Source organism: Haematobia irritans, chromosome 4 (assembly GCF_050003625.1).
Source record: "Haematobia irritans isolate KBUSLIRL chromosome 4, ASM5000362v1, whole genome shotgun sequence".
NCBI classification, from domain to species: Eukaryota; Metazoa; Arthropoda; class Insecta; order Diptera; family Muscidae; genus Haematobia; species Haematobia irritans.
Window position 1 is genome coordinate 142,338,695 of NC_134400.1, and position 17,762 is coordinate 142,356,456.

The 17,762-nt window shown below is 36.0% G+C and overlaps 1 protein-coding gene across 3 annotated transcripts in view; it reads left to right on the forward strand.

Annotated features, from left to right (window-relative positions):
* sls (sallimus) overlaps positions 1-17,762 on the forward strand; it is a 173,818-nt gene that overhangs the window by 71,525 nt on the left and 84,531 nt on the right. For 2 of the 3 annotated variants that reach the window (XM_075303986.1, XM_075303989.1), the window contains exons 14-16: positions 8,743-13,917; positions 14,148-15,383; positions 15,937-15,995. The exons of the other annotated variant lie outside the window; for it this stretch is intronic. In XM_075303986.1, the coding sequence (XP_075160101.1) occupies positions 8,743-13,917; positions 14,148-15,383; positions 15,937-15,995 (6,470 nt within the window). The remainder of the gene's footprint in view (positions 1-8,742; positions 13,918-14,147; positions 15,384-15,936; positions 15,996-17,762) is intronic. 3 annotated transcript variants of the gene reach the window in all.

A 17,762-nucleotide genomic window follows, 5' to 3' on the forward strand; every position in this document is an offset into this window, starting at 1 on the left:
TTCTCTTAAATTAGTTTATTTATTCGACCCACTCTAGGGTTTGCCTTGTTTTTTGCAATAATTAAGTGAAAACATTCATAAACATAGCAAATTGTCAAAATAAATCAATTTTAAGATTCATTTTAACACAAAAATGAAAAAATAGAGACAAAAACATATGAACAAAAAATAGATTTTACCTCTGACTCTATATATGCATACATATGTACATATGTATAAAGTCATGTACATGGCTATATGAGTAAATGCTGATGAAAATAGTCGTATATTCATAATCCCATATAAAAATAGTTTTCGGTACAAGCAAACACATGGACGAAATCCGTTCCACCCTGTCTAGCCAATAATCATGGTTTTCACGTTGTTTTTTTTTTACAATTCTATTCTTGCGTTTTTTGTTTTTTTTTTTTTTTTTTTCAAAAATTATATAATATTTTGACACTCTCTGTATATATACATACAGGAATATTTAACATATGTAGAACATTAAACCTACATAAAATTTTCTATTGCATATGGTTATAAATATTTGACCATCTATTTTTAATAACACTAATCATATTAACCAAATCAACAAAAACAATATAAAAATGAATTCATTCGAACAATGTCATACATTAAAGACCATTCCGATGGCTGTCAGAAGACACAGATAGATAACATAGATGGACGAATAAACGAATAGATGGATGGATTATTGTGACGCATGCCAAAGACAGAAGCTGAATATGCTTCACTATTATTGTTTCTTATTAAAGTGAAATATGACAAATAAAATGTTCATCAAAATAAATTTGAATGAAAAAAAATAAATTAATGAACAACAGCTAAAAGGTGAAGCAGATGATATGCAAAATCATTATGATATATACATACATTTCGTCCAATGGAATGTTGGCGACATATGGCAGACGTAATGAAAGCATTCTATTGCCAAGAAAAAGAATATTTGTTTAGGTCGCTACAAAATTACCACTACTAGTGTGAAAAAAAAATTAAAATCTTTCTGGAAATTTCGGATGCAAAATTCTATAAAAATTACTTCACCTTCTGTAAATGAAGCATTTTTGGGATAGTCATGCATGATATGTGTGATAGTAATTTGTCGTTACTCTAATGACTTTGGTACCGATTCTGAGTCAATGTCACGGAGAAGATTATTTCCTTAAATCAAAAATGTTTTGCTTTAGTTTTAGGAAAATTTGGCTTACTTCAAAGTCGAAAGACTTTAATGGAGGGACGAAGATTCTTGTCCTAAATTTAAAGGAAACCATAATTAAAGCAATGATTATAAAGTTTTAAATAAAAAGTTAAATTGTATAATCTTTCATATAGGTCAGTATTTTTTTTTGTACGATGCAAAAATCTTTGGCGCTGTGTAAATTGCGGGCTTTTTATTCATATTTACTCAAATGAATGTTACAATAAATGATGTTACAATAACTAAATCTGGACCGATTTTAACAAAAAATATCACTAAACTATTCCCAATTAAAAAGTTGATTGAATTTTCTAATAAAAAATCAATTGATACAATTAAATTTTTAATCAAACTCAAAAGACTAAGTGAGTTAAAATATTATAGAATTCTTTATAAAAAATTTAATTGAAACAATAACTTTTGTAATCAAACTAAAAACACTAACGGTTATTTTCATATAGCTCCGTTAGGGTTTAACTGCCAGTCAACGGAAACTAAATTACAAGTACCTTCTCTCCGGTTAACTTTAACTGAAAAAATTTCAGCAGTTAAGTTCCTAACTGGCATATGGAATACGTAGGTAAGACGCCAGATATGCCCATAGTACGGGTTAAAAGTTCGTTAGCTAAAGTTGCACTAACCGGGTTTCAAGAAAATGAGTATACGTCAGTTAAGAACAAGTATATACGGCCGCAAGTTCGGCCAGGCCGAATCTTATGTACCCACCACCATGGATTGCATAGAAACTTCTACGAAATACTGTCATCCACAATCGAATTACTTGGGTTGTGGTATCTTAAAACTTCTTAACATCGTTTTCTAAATTGTGATTTAGTCCATACATGGTATATATTAGACAAAAAAGTTATGTATAGTTAAGTCTATAAATAATTACGAATCGATATGGACTTTTTGTACGTAGAGAGCCAGAATTGAAATATGGGGGTCGCTTATATGGGGGCTATATACAATTATGAACTTGATATGGACCAATTTTTGTGTGATTGGGGATCGATTTATCTGAGGGCCATATATAACTATAGACCGATATGGACCTAGTTAGGCATGGTTGTTAACGACCATATACTAGCACAATGTACCAAATTTCAACTCACTCGGATGAAATTTGCTCCTCCAAGTGGCTCCAAAACCAAATCTCGGGATCGGTTTATATGAGGCATGAATGATTATGGACTGATATGGACCACTTTTGGCATGGTTGTTAAATATCATATACTACCACCACGTACCAAATTTCAAGCAGATCGGATGAATTTTGCTTCTCCAAAAGGCACCGGAGGTCAAATCTGGGGATCGGTTTATATGGGAGCTATATATAATTATGGACTGATAGGAACCAATTCCTGCATGGTTGCTGGATACCATATACTAACATCACGTACCAAATTTTTTGCTCTTCCAAGGGGCTCTGGAGGTCAAATCTGGGGATCGGTTTATATGGGGCCTATATATAATTATGGACCGATATCGACCAATTTTTGCATGGGAGTTTGAGGCCATATATTAACACCACGTACCAAATTTCAACTGAATCAGATGAATTTTGGCCTTCCAAGAGGTTCCGGAGGTCAAATGTGGTGATCGGTTTATATGGGGGCTATATATAATTATGAACCGATGTGGACCCATTTTTGCATGGTTGTTAGAGCCCATATACTAACATCACGTACCAAATTTCAGCCGGATCGGATGAAATTTGCTTCTCTTAGAGGCCTCGCAAGCCAAATCGGGGGATCGGTTTATATGGGGGCTATATATAATTATGGACCGATGTGGACCAATTTTTGCATGGTTGTTAGAGACCATATACTAACACCATGTACCAAATTTCAGCCGAATCGGATGAAATTTGCTTCTCTTAGAGGCCTCGCAAGCCAAATCGGGGGATCGGTTTATATGGGGGCTATATATAATTATTGAGCGATGTCGACCAATTTTTGCATGGTTGTTAGAGACCATATACTGACACCATGTACCAAATTTCAGCCGGATCGGATGAAATCTGCCTTTCTTAGGGGCCTCGCAAGCCAAATCGGGGGATCGGTTTATATGGGGGCTATATATAATTATGGACCGATGTGGACCAATTTTTGAATGGTTGTTAGAGACCATATACTAACACCATGTACCAAATTTCAGCCGGATCGGATGAAATTTCCTTCTCTTAGAGGCTTCGCAAGCCAAATTTTGGGGTCCGTTTATATGGGGGCTATACGTAAAAGTGGACCGATATGGCCCATTTGCAATACCATCCGACCTACATCAATAACAACTACTTGTGCCAAGTTTCAAGTCGATAGCTTGTTTCGTTCGGAAGTTAGCATGATTTCAACAGACGGACGGACGGACGGACGGACGGACATGCTCAGATCGACTCAGAATTTCACCACGACCCAGAATATATATACTTTATGGGGTCTTAGAGCAATATTTCGATGTGTTACAAACGGACTGACAAAGTTAATATACCCCCATCCTATGGTGGTGGGTATAAAAAGATTGAAAATAGTTACGTTTTTAAATTAAATTTTTAATTGAATCAATTAAAAACTTAATTGAAATTTGCTCATGAAATCAATTAATTTTTTTATCAAGTATTTTTTAAGCCCAAGTAAAACTGTGATTGATACTATTATTTTCGTGATTGAAGATATTTCAAATAAAACAATTATATACGGCCGTAAGTTCGGCCAGACCGAAGCTTATGTACCCTCCACCATGGATTGCGTAGAAACTTCTACTGAAGACTGTCATCCACAATCGAAATATTTGGGTTGCGGTAACACTTGCCGATGGCAAAGTATCTTAAAACTTCCTAACACCGTCATCTAAATTACAAGGTATTCCATACGTAGTATATATTAAACTAAATACGTATATAATTAAGGTTAAAGTTTCTATAGAAATAAAATTTTGACAACATTTTCTATAGAAGTAAAATTTGGAACAAATTTTCTATAGAAATAAAATTTTGACAAAATTTTCTATAGAAATAAAATTTTGACAAAATTTTCTATAGAAATAAACTTTTTACAAAATTTTCTATAGAAATAAAATTTTGACAAAATTTTGAACCGATATGGACCAATTTTTGTGTGACTGGGGATCGGCTATATATAACTATAGACCGATATGGACCAATTTTGGCATGGATATTAGTGGCCTTATACTAACACCACGTTGCAAATTTCAACCGGATCGGATGAATTTTGCTCCTCCAAGAGGCTCCGGAGATCAAATCTGGGGATCGGTTTATATGGGGCCTATATATAATTATGGACCGATATGAACCAATTCTTGCGTGTTTGCTAGAGACCACATTCTAACACCATGTTCCAAATTTCAACCGGATCGGATGAATTTTGCTCCTCCAAAAGGCTCCGGAGGACAAATCTGGGAATCGATTTATATGGGGGCTATATATAATTATGGATCGATAAGGACCAATTTTTGCATGGTCATTAGAGGACATATACCAACACCATGTACCAAATTTCAGCCGGATCGGATGAAATTTTCGTTTCTTAGAGGCTCCGCAAGCCAAATCGGGGGATCGGTTTATATGGGGGCTATATATAATTATAGACCGATGTGGACAAATTTTTGCACGGTCATTACAGAACATATACCAATACCATGTACCAAATTTCAGCCGGATCGGATGAAATTTTCGTTTCTTAGAGGCTCCGCAAGCCAAATCGGGGGATCGGTTTATATGGGGGCTATATATAGTTATGGACCGATGTGGACCAATTTTTGCAGGGTTGTTAGAGACCATATACTTACACCATGTACCAAATTTCAGCCGGATCGGATGAAATTTGCTTCTCTTAGAGCGATCGCAAGCCAAATTTGGGGGTCCGTTTATATGGGGGCTATACGTAAAAGTGGACCGATATGGACCAATTTTTGCATGGTTGTTAGAGACCATATACTAACACCATGTACCAAATTGCAGCCGGATCGGATGAAATTTTCTTCTCTTAGAGTAATCGCAAGCCAAATTTGGGGGTCCGTTTATATGGGGGCTATACGTAAAAGTGGACCGATATGGCCCATTTGCAATATTATCCGACCTACATAAATAACAACTACTTGTGCCAAGTTTCAAGTCGATAGCTTGTTTCGTTCGGAAGTTAGCGTGATTTCAACAGACGGACGGACGGACATGCTCAGATCGACTCAGAATTTCACCACGACCCAGAATATATATACTTTATGGGGTCTTAGAGCAATATTTCGATGTGTTACAAACGGAATGACAAAGTTAATATACCCCCATCCTATGGTGGAGGGTATAAAAATAACTGAATCAATTAAGTTCGTTATTGATTCATTTTTTCTGTGTGTACAAAATATCATCTATGGATTAAAATCTTATTGATATTGGGTGTAAAATGTGGTAATTTTGTCATATTTGCCCAAATCGGGCTAACATATCGATGTCCTCATTCCAGAGTACGCTAAGTCGACTTAACATTCTTTGATGGAGTTGGTTGTTTTTTATTCGGATTGATGTGAATTGCATTGTGTCAAAAGTCCGAATTTATTAGACACTTCCATCAAAAGTTATGGTTAATATTGTACATAGCCTGTGACTAAAGTTTTAAAAATTTCCATTCCAAAAAGGGCAAAAAGCTTTGTTCGGTCTAAGATGGTCTAAGTCATTTTTACCAATGTTCTATTATCACTATTTTGAATTCGTACCTACTAAAAAAATCTACAATAAACATGATTTTAAGACCGAAAAAGTGAATTTATATTTTATACGGGTTTTGAGAAATTCCAAAAAAAAACTTTGAACTTGTTTCCTCTAAAATTCACTTTTTAGACTTAGCGTACTTTGGAATGGAGATATCGATATATGTATCCTACACAGAAAATAAAATCACCAAAAATGTTATAATTAAATTGAATTTTAAAGAATATTCAATTAAAAATTTAAGTGATTCAACATTTTGTTTATTTGAAACAAAAATCAATCACAAAATTAATTGTATCAATTAGTTTTTAAATGGGATCAATTAAATTTTTAATTGAGTTTTGTGATTGATACTAACAATACATTTAATTAAAATTTCATTTAAAAAATAATTGGATCAATTAATTTCGTGATTGAAGATAAAAAATATTTGTTTCCTGTGTATATATAAATCGGGTATAAAATATGAGCATTTCTATCATATTTGGCCAAATCGAGCTTACACAAAAAAATTTTTTCACGAAAAATTTTCCAATTAAAATTTTAATTGAGTTTTAAAAAATATTCAATTAAAAATTTAATTGAATCAACAAATTTTTTAATTGAAACAAAAATCAATCACATAAATTAATAGTATCAATTAATTTTTTAATTGACCTTCAATTAATTTTTTAATTGATACTATCATTTCTGTGATTGAAGACATTTCAATTAAAAAATTAATTGGATCAATTAATTTCGTGATTGAATCAGAAAAAAAAAATTTTGTGTGTACATATGCATGAGAGCTATATAAATAAGGATGAAACTCTGGCTTCCTGGGGTCGTATTAGTATATATCGTGCCAAAGATATATATGGGAGCTATATCTAAATTTTACATGATTTGAATAAAAAATTTGTGCTATAGCTACAATGTCAATTCTTTGTTTTTGTGCAAAAGTAAATTGGAGTAAAACTTTAGCCTCTGCGGTTACTTGTGTGTAAATACACCAAAAAATAATGTCGTGAGGCTAAATATTTCTTGTCTTTAAGACGCATTTCTCTGGCACAAGTTAGTTGATTCGACTTAAAATGGATACCTTTAATTCAGAAAAATACTTCAAAATTAATGAAATCATCTTTAAATTTGTTTACTTTTTGTATCTTTACTACAAAGTGAAAACGCGTTAAAAAATAGGCGTTGTTCGGCAAATATGGAAAATTTCGACTGGAGACAGAAACGAAGCCGATTTTTCATGTATAATTACTTAAGTTTCTATTGATCATACTTATCAAAGACACCTTGTGTTTTACCCTGTTCCACAACATTAGTGAAGGTTTATAATCTTGTAAAGCTAGATCCAAGCAGACTTTTTTTTTACGAAGAATATGTATCCAAATATGGCAAAATTTATCGGAGACGAAACCGTATGTATTTTAGTGTATAATTACTTAAATTTCTAAAGTAAGACAAGTTCATGAAAAAATACCAAATATAAAAATGTTAATCATTTTAAGTTTCATCGTATTCCATTAGAGTTTTTAGGACATTTGACAGACAAAATTCAATGTATATTTTATTGTCACATAAGAAAAAACCTATGTAGGTTGTCTCAAAACTATCTGTATTTTCTGCCAATTTTCTTTGGTAATGAAACATTATCACGATTTGGAAAAAATAAAAAAAGATCGTGACCTATAATGCCTTTTTCACGCCTTCTAACCCCCTAAACCTCTAGGGTGGTAAGGCCTAACGGATAAATTACTAAAGAAGGAGTAACTTCTATAGGATAAATGAATCCATTCTTCATTGTCTCTAAACTCAGGAAGTATAGCTACCTACGTCTTTGTAAACTACTAAGAAAAATCCAACGATTTACTTAAAATTCACTGGAAACGTGGGCCGAGATTATGAAAATAATGTAGGGTACCTGATTTTTCGATAGGGAAGTCGGAAGCCTACTTCTTAAGTGACGCCTTGAAAATGTAGCTAAAGATCGCCGAGTTTTTTGAAACTTAATAACAAGGTGGTCACTAGACAAAAGTCTGCTACTTTATTTTGCGTATTTGACCTGACCTTTGTTCGACTTTTGCTTACAGCGTATTCACTACTCTAAACTGTTCCGGTTTACTTGAAATTCTTAGAGAAAGTAGAAAGAGGTCATGAAAGTAATACATTGTAACTGATCTGCCCGCAAAAAGGGGCCTCCCTTTTGTATGGTGAAAATTGTAAACATAAAATTTAATTAAAACTGAAATCGCCGAAGGCCGATTCTTCGGTCTAACAAAAACCTTCAAATATAGGCTAAATTTATTTTATGGATGTCTCATCATTGATTTCAGTTTTTTTTTTTTTTTTTTTGAAATCAAGAAAACCTATTTTATTATATAGGATCCGATATAATTTCTATTTCTAAACACATGGCTACGTAATTAAAATTTTATAAAACATAGACTTGAATTTGGGTTCAATTAAAAAAGTCATAATTTTTGCTTAGGAATTAGAATCAAAATCCTTAGGTAAATGCAAAATCTTAGCAAATCAGTATTGGAGTCTTCGCTTTCCCATTTGATTTGAAATTCGTTGTGGTAAGTGAACAGTTTTCTAATTAAATATAAAAGTCTTATTAAGGCATGCTTGTTTGTACTAAAACAATTCGTTATAATAATTTTTCGTAATACATCAATGAGGATATTGCATTCGTCCATTTATCGGCCATTTGACATAATATTGACATAATTTATAATCTTAAAAAAATGAGGGTATTGTTATGGTAATGCTTACCTACATCTTATGCGAATATATTTTCATGTGCTTTAAATGAATTTTCTTTCAGAACGTCGCATCTCGGCTTTTCAATTGCAAACGATTGATTCTGCCGACGATGAATCCTCCTCTGGCAAGGAAGATAGCTCACCGGAATCACCTTATGGTTTTCCACAACAACAACCACCACAATTTGGACCATACCTGGGTGTAAACGGTCAAGTGCCGCATCAGGGGCGATCACGTACAAAGAGCAAGAAGCCTCGCAGTAAATCATTGCAACCACAGTCGAACATTGTGCCCTGGAGAAAAGCATCTCGTCCCAGCCGTGGTCGTTCCCTGGAAAAATCACCCTTCTTCCCAGGTTATAAGCCAGAACCGGTTAAATCATGGACCGAGGAAACAATCAGTCTTAAACCAGCTCAAATCGAAAAGAAGGTAATACCTAAGATGGAAGCGGCAAAGGTTGTATTGAAGTCTATCAAGAGCCAACGTGATCAGGGTTTGGTAAGTCTAGGCGCAACGTTGGATAAAATCATCGAGGGTAAGACAGAGAAGGAAGCCATTCCATGGATCACTATGCGTGACAAACTACGCGCTGTGGAAACAGTCCAAAGACAATTGGAGAAATTCGATTTGGATGAAGTTTACTTGCGTGACTTTGAGTTGCCTATTGTGACCGACCATCAGGAGCCACAACAAGCCACACATGAACAGGTTCAACGTGATAGAGAAATTCAACGTCTCAAGAGTATGGAGAGCATGGAAATTAATGAAATGACTCAACAAATAGAACAGCTCTTGGACACTCAACCAAAACCAAGGAAGGGCGAGGATATTCCATGGCAAGAGATGCGCAAGTATCTTAAGAAGGTACAGCGTGAACACAAACAAATCGAAAAGTTCAAGATCGAAGAAGTCGAGTTACATCATCTTACTGCAGAGGAGCTAATAGCCCATCAAGCTCAGTTGGATGCCGCCCAAGAAGCTGGAGTAATGTGGATTGACTCCATGCAGAAATACGTGCACAAAGATGACCTGCAGAAGTACGTTGAAGTTCAAGACACACAGAAGCAACAGTTCATGAGCACGGAAAAATCTACCACAATTTCCGAAGAAACAATGAGAACTCAAATTGACGAGCGTACCAGGATGACACTGCAACATCAAATATCTCAGGATCTCCGGCAACAACAGCAATACGTTAGTATTGAAGACACCAAATTGATGAGTGTCGAAGAACATGAACACCTACGTTTGGCTCGCCTACAGAGGGAAGAGCAAAGTATGCACTGGCGTCATCCCAGGGAGCCTCAACAGTTTGTTCAAATTGAAGATGCCCAATATCTTAATCTTCAAGAACGTCAAGACACAGAGGAACACTCGTTGATTCAGCCGCAACCAGTAATGTGGGACCGTGGCAAAAAGAAACCCCAACAACAACAATCCCAGCAAACATCTCAGTACCTTCAGGAAACGCCGAAGACCTATGAGGAATTGCACGATGAGTTAGTTGAGGATGTGTCACAACCTAAAACTGAAGAACTCAAATCTGTTATGTGGGAACGTGGCAAAAAGAAACAAGTTTCCCAACAGATTATCCAGCAGCAGGTAATGCAACAACAAGTTGTCCAGAAGACTTATGAGCAAGCTGTCGATGAATTACAAGAAGTACCCACAATGAAACCGCAAGAGCAACCTCAACCTGTAATGTGGGAACGTGGAAAGAAGAAACCAATCGAAACTCCCACGGAACAACCTTCAAAGTCCTATGAGGAAGCTGTAGATGAACTTCCAGAAGAAGTTAAACCTACACTTCCTGAAGAAGCACCACAACCCGTTATGTGGGAAAGAGGTAAAAAGAAGAAGGTACAAGAGGTCTCTGAAGTAATGCAAGTAACCGAAGATAAGGTCTTGGAAGAAAAGGTAGTAGAAGAGATGAAGAAAAAGACTGTCACAAAGACATTCCCACAACAGCAGGAGGAAAGAGTTGAACAAGTGAAGTTGAGACCAACTCCACGTCCTAAACCAAAGGAAACGCCTAAGAAAGAAGAAATTCAACTTAAACCTGTGAAACGTCCTCAAGCACCCAAGACGGAAGTGGTCGAAGAGCTTCCACAGAAATCATACGAAGAAATGGTGGATGTACTGCCAGAAGAAGAAAAGCCTCAACAACCCGAGGAGCTTAAACCAGTCCTTTGGGAAAGAGGAAAGAAGAAACCTGTGGAACAACAACAAGAGAAAACATATGAGGAGGCTGTGGATCAATTGGTTGAAGAGTCCAAACCTCAACAGCCAGAGGAGCTTAAACCTGTGGCCTGGGAAAGAGGCAAGAAAAAGAAGCCACAAAAACCTGCCACTGAAGAACCTGTAAAAACCTATGAAGAAACTGTTGATGAACTTCCTGAAGAACCTAAAGTGGAGGAACAACCCCAACCTGTTATGTGGGAAAGAGGTAAGAAGAAGAAACCACAAAAGCCTATTGCCGAACAAGAAGAACCTACTAAAACATATGAAGAAGCTGTTGATGAACTTCCCGAAGAGCCAAAAGTGGAAGAACAACCACAACCCGTTATGTGGGAAAGAGGCAAGAAAAAGAAACCACAAAAACCCACAACTGAAGAACTTGCAAAAACATACGAAGAAACTGTGGATGAACTTCCTGAAGAACCTAAAGTGGAGGAACAACCCCAACCTGTTATGTGGGAAAGGGGTAAGAAGAAGAAACCACAAAAGCCTATTGCCGAACAACCAAAAGAAGAACCTACTAAAACATTTGAAGAAACTGTCGATGAGCTTCCCGAAGAGCCAAAAATGGAAGAACAACCACAACCTGTTATGTGGGAAAGAGGCAAAAAGAAGCCAAAGAAACCAGTTGCTGAGCCTCAACCCGAACCAGAAATTGTGGAAGAAACCACAGCCGTTCAGGAAGAAATTGTTGTTGAGGAGTCCAAGTCAAAGATAATTAAAAAGAAGAAGTTGAAGAAACCAAAGACTACTGAAGACGTGGAAGAGCAACAAGTAATTGATGATGTGACCGAAGTTATGGAAGAAGAAATCGAAGAAGAAATCGAAGAAGCTGTTGAGGAACCCACACCGGAAGAGGAGCACGAAGAGGTTACTAAGAAACGTATTAAGAAAAAGAAACCCAAGAAGAAGCCAGTCAAACCAGAAGGCGAAGAAGTAGATGAGGCTGAACAACCCGAAGAGGAGGAAGAAGTTCCCGAAGAAATCGTTGAGGAAGAAGAACAACATGTCGAACCACAGCGCCCTGCAGCACCCAAGAAAATACCACAACAAGTTGAAGAAAAACTTGAGGAAGTTACTCTTAAGCCAGTTAAAAGACCAATTAAACAACTTCCCAAGGAAGAAACAATGGAAGAAGTTCGTCTGAAACCAGTTAAACGAGTATCCCTAAAACCTGAGGAGCAACTCCCAGAGGAAGAGGAGTTAGAGCCTATGGAAGAAATCGTTGTGGAAGAAAAGAAGAAGGTTAAAAAGGTAAAGAAAATCAAAAAGAAGCAAGTTTCTGCAGAAGAAGAACCTGAACAACCTGAGGCAGAGGAAGAAATTCCCGAAGAAATTATCGAGGAAACCGTCGAGGAAGAAGACAAGCACATCGAACCTCAGCCCACCCCAGCACCAAAGAAGATACCTCAACAAATCGAAGAAAAGCTTGAGGAAGTTACTCTTAAACCAGTTAAGAGACCAATTAAACAACTTCCTAAAGAAGAAACTTTAGAGGAAGTTCGTCTTAAACCAGTTAAACGTGTATCCCTTAAACCCGAGGAACAACAAATGGAAGAGGTAGAGCTACAGCATGTGGAGAAGATTGCCGAAGAGGTTATTGTGGAAGAGAAAAAGAAGGTTAAGAAAGTTAAGAAACCCAAACGGGAAGATCTTCCAGAAATTCCAGATGCTGAACCAGTTGAGCTTGAAACAGCCGAACACATTGACATTGAAAAGGAGCCACAAATCGAAGAAACTCAACCACAAGTGCCATGGAAACGTGGAGAAAAGAAAAAGCCCGTCGAACAGCCCATTGAAGAAAAGCAATGGCCGAAGGGTAAACGTCGCCCACTACAAGAGGAGCAACCTGAGGAAGTAACTCTGAAACCCATTCCCGCGAAACCCAAGGAGCAAATTAAGAAACCAGAGAAATCTGTACCTGCTCCAGAATTTGTACCTGAAGAAGTTAAACCTTCCGAAGAGAAGGAATTCGAAATTGAACCTATTCCTGCTACCGAAGAGGTGAAACCTGCTGTAGAGAAGACCAAGAAGAAGGTCAAGAAACCTAAACTCCAGAAAGCAACGCCCTCTGTCGATGAAGTGCCCGAAGAAATTGCCGAACCATTTGCAGAACCTATAGCGGAAGAAGACCAAGTCGAGGAAGTTCCCACGGAAGAACATAAGGAAGTAGCTGTGTCAGAAGAGGTTCAACCAGAAGAAGAAATTACCACAAAGGAAGATGTTGTCGATAAGCCAACTGTACATAAAGCTCACAAGAAGCGCACCAAGCGTCTAAAGGAAGTTTCTTTCGAGGAACAACCAAAACTGTTGCAAGCCACTGTCATCGATGCTGAAGAAGAAGTTGTCCAAGAGGAAGAAACCTCACATGAGATCTCACAAAAGACCATAACTCTAAACAAGAAGACTGAAGAATCCCTACCCAAATTCATAACCACCGAGCAACTGATCGAAGTTGATGTGGACGATGTGAAACGCAATGTAGAAATGAAAGTCACATCGAATATTATCAAGAAGGAGAAACGGCGTGTGGTTCTTGACGATAGTCAACCTTTGCCCGAACTCGAATTGATTACTCAAAAGAGAGTCCAGGAAGGCATCGATAAGGTACCCGATGAGGAAATCATTGAAGACCAGCAACTTACCCAGAATGAAGAGGAAACAACCACATCGGAGGTGGTAGAACAACGAAAGATTGTCAAAAAGAAAAAGAAGACTGTCAAACCACCGCGTATCACAGAGAAACTCCGTCCCCGAATGGTGGTCCCAGAAGAGCCCACCATTTTGGAGTGCAAAGTTGAGGGCATTCCATTCCCAGAAATCAAATGGTACTTTAATGACATCGTTTTGTTTGCATCTGAGAAATACGAACTCAATGTGGTGGAAGATGTGGCTCAGCTGAAAATTGCCAAAGTTACACCCAGCGATGTGGGTATCTATACATGCGAAGCAAAGAATGAGGCCGGAGTGGCTGTTACCCGCACCAATGTAGCCCTAGGTAAGTTTCTCAAAGCAGCTAAATGTTTTCATTTACTCACTCACTCTTCCATGGTAAAGTAGAGCCAGGCCCAACAAATATGACTTTTTTCATAGTTTTCATTAAATCTCCTTTAGGATTATATAATTTTGTTTTTTGTTGTTGTTGTTTTGTTAAGTCATCCTGACCTTTTCAAAATTTTCATACTTTTCAAATTTCCATATATACAACTATCGACACACACACTATAGAAAAAGAACAGGGCATTCCACCACAATTCACTAAACCATTGAAAATCGAGTTCACCGAAGAGACGCCAGAGCGCCTAAAGGTAAAGGTAACCTGCCAAGTGACTGGCAAACCTATGCCCCAGGTCAAATGGTATCGTGGCGTGGAAGAAGTTCTGCCTAGCGAGACTGTACAGATGTTCTACAACGAAGAGACCGGTGATGTGGCCCTTGAAGTTATCAATCCACCAGCCAATGAAGCTGTTGTATATTCCGTACAAGCCCTCAATCCATTCGGTCGAGCCATTGGAAATGCCAATATTTTGAGTCAAGTTGATGAAGAAAAACCAAAGGAATTACTAAAGGCTCCCACTATTACGCCACTCAGCGCTTTAGTGGTACCACATGGAGGAACTCTTCTGTTTGAGGCCAAATACGATGGCATGCCTAAGCCACAAATCAAGTGGTGTCGCAATGGCCGTGAAATTGAAATCAATGAAGATGTAACCATTGAAACCACCGAAACTACCACCACAATTAAAATTGTTAACATGACACGCAAGCGTACTGGTAAATATGAGGTATCAGCCACCAATAAAGTGGGTGAAGCTAAAGCCTCGGGCTCTGTTACAGTGTCGGATATGCCAATCGATAAAAATGTCAAAGCTCCACGCTTCATACAGCCATTGGAACCGAAATTCTTTGGAGAAAACGAGGTAGCCTTATTGGAGGCCGTTGTTGAGTCAGAGCCTTTGTCCTCATTCCAATGGTTTGTCAACAACGAAGCCATTACCAGCTCCAATGAGTGTCGCATTGTCTCCAAGGATAACAAATCGACACTTCTGATAGAGCATTTCAAACCGAAGTTTACTGGTCCCTATACATGTAGAGCAGAAAATATTGGAGGTTCTGTAACATCGACGGCTACCGTAAAAATGCTCGAAGAAGCTCCTCAGGAAGAGGCAGAGGAGTTCGAGTCGCCACGTTTTGTGGAGGAACTGATCAAACCCGTCGAAGTAATGGATGGCGAACCTCTATTACTGACCTGCCAGGTTGTGGGCAAACCCACACCCAGGGTTGCCTGGTATCACAACGAAGAGAAGGTGGTGGAGACCAAAGAGACACATATCTCACAAGATTCCAAGGGCAAATGTCAGCTCGAGATAACCGAAGTTTTCCCCGAAAATCAAGGCGAATATAAATGTGTAGCTACAAACAAGATTGGCGAGACCATAACCAAAACAACAGTTAAGATTCAAGGTACATTTTATAGTCTCTGGCCACAGAAAACCAAAACAAAAATCTTCAAAATAAGCAATACTAAAAACTTAGATTATTGCACTGAAATGAAATCAATATTTATAAAATTTCTAACAAACAAAAAATGTCCATTTGGGATCAAATTTAACGTTGACAACTTCTATCTAGTTTTTTTTTTTTTTTGTAAAATATTTTTTTCTTTTTTCGCTAAGAAATTAAGAGGACTCTTGTTATGTTTTTTTTTTTTTTTGTTTTACTAACCCACTTGGGAAGGTAACAGAAAGCATGGTTCCTTTCTGGCCTCAAAAATCACTCACTACACTGTTCTACTCTATTGTGTCTACTTATGTCCAATCGTCCGCATCCTTGGATTTCCAACTTTCTTCTATAGCATGATATTTTTCTCACATTATTTCATCACTTCTCTTACTCTGTGTATTTTAATTATTTTTTGCTAAATGTCTGTTTTTTATGAACAACTTAATATATTAAATTATATAAGCAAATTTATTAAGTAAAAACTTTGTTTTATTGATTTGTCTTTTTTATATAGCATTTGAATATATCCCCGATTCTGAAATGACTGGTTCTGAAGATGACCTATTAGATAGGGTAACTATAATTACTGATTATATATTTTTAAATATATTCTACACCATTACCATTTCAAAGTGGAATTGCTTAATAAAAGCACTATCTTACAGAGAACAAAACAAGTTTTGCGTTCGGTCACAATTTTAAAGTTCTTAATTTTTAATTTGACATTAACTCAATCCCGGAAACGATAATTATAGATGATCATATAAATTAAATATAAATACAGTACAACGTGTACTGATTCATTCTATTATTTATTTAATTTAATTTAATTTAATTATATAAAAAATTTCATTTTGTTTTTTTTTTTTTTTTTTCAATTAAAAATTTAGTTTTAGTTTTAGGGCAATACCAAAATATTTAACCAACTTAATAAATTTTACTACACCATCGCTCATAGTGGAATTGATAACCGAAAACACTATCCTAAATACAGAGAACAAATAATTTATGGCTTTAATTGCAAAGGCCCATCAATGCTAACATCAACTACGAGTGGCAATGTTTTTGTAATAAAAAAAAATAGTTATACTTGAAAACGATTTCGATGAAAATTGTAATTTATTTCACTTTAAAAATCCTTCCAATTACCCCAAAAAACAAAAGTATGGGAATTCATTTATTGTAGTTAATTTTTTTGTTTTTTTTTTCATTGTGTAAATTTTATTGATTTGAATTAATCGAACAACATGAACTCCCCATAAAAAAAACAAAAACTTTCACGCAACCAAATACTAATTTTCTCAATTCTAATTTCTGACAAAATAGTCAATAATTTTCTAATTTTTCTTTCCATCTTGAAATGTGTATATAGGATATTTCATTCCCAATTTTTTCTTTATTTTATTAATTAATAGCCCCCATACGTATACATATTCCTTTCACAAAGGTATTAATAATACGCCACCTATTTCTTTTTCCTTCTAATTTGATATAAAAAACAGGGAACTAACGGGCGTATTATTAATATCTTTGTCAAAGCAATACGTATACGTAAGGGGGTACATGTTAGGTGACTGATGTTTCGCCCATTATTAGGATGATATTATTAGGATGATATAACCATATTAACCGATCTTAACACACATGGCTAATGCTTTGTCCTTGTGGCAATTATCCTGTAACCAATTTGAAATACCAACCCAATTTGGAAGACTAAAACGTAGCCAGAAAAACAATGAAAATTTTGTTTTTGGATACAGAAGTGGTGCAAAATTGGAATAACACCTCTAGCGGAATGTCAAAAAGTGGCCACATATTTAGTTCAAAAGAATTCATTATATACAAAAAGCAATATCACCAGAATATTTCGAATTAAAAAGTTATTTGTAACTGAAAACGTCACCAATTAAATAATAAACCTTTTCAAGTATATTTTTAATCAAATTAATAAGTTAATTCAGTTTAGAAAATCAATATTTTTTAGTTTTTTTGTTTTATTAAAATATTAATTGTCCCAATTAATATTTTAGTTAAATAAAACATATTTCAATTTAAAATATAATTGAAATTTTTGCTTGGAAATAATTGGTTTTTATAAATACATAATTTTCTTTAGCTCATTAAATTTTTACTCAAATCCAAAGAAAAATCCAACTATGAATATATACTGAAAACTACATAACCCAGTAAAAAAATTGGAAGTTGTTCTAAAGGCACAACTTTAAAAGCACTTGCAACATTGCCCTCCCAAAGATATTCTTTATTTTAACCACACAGGAAGTTTCCATATTTGTATAAAGTAATTTTAATTTTTTTGTTTCAAATAGTTTAATAACAGAG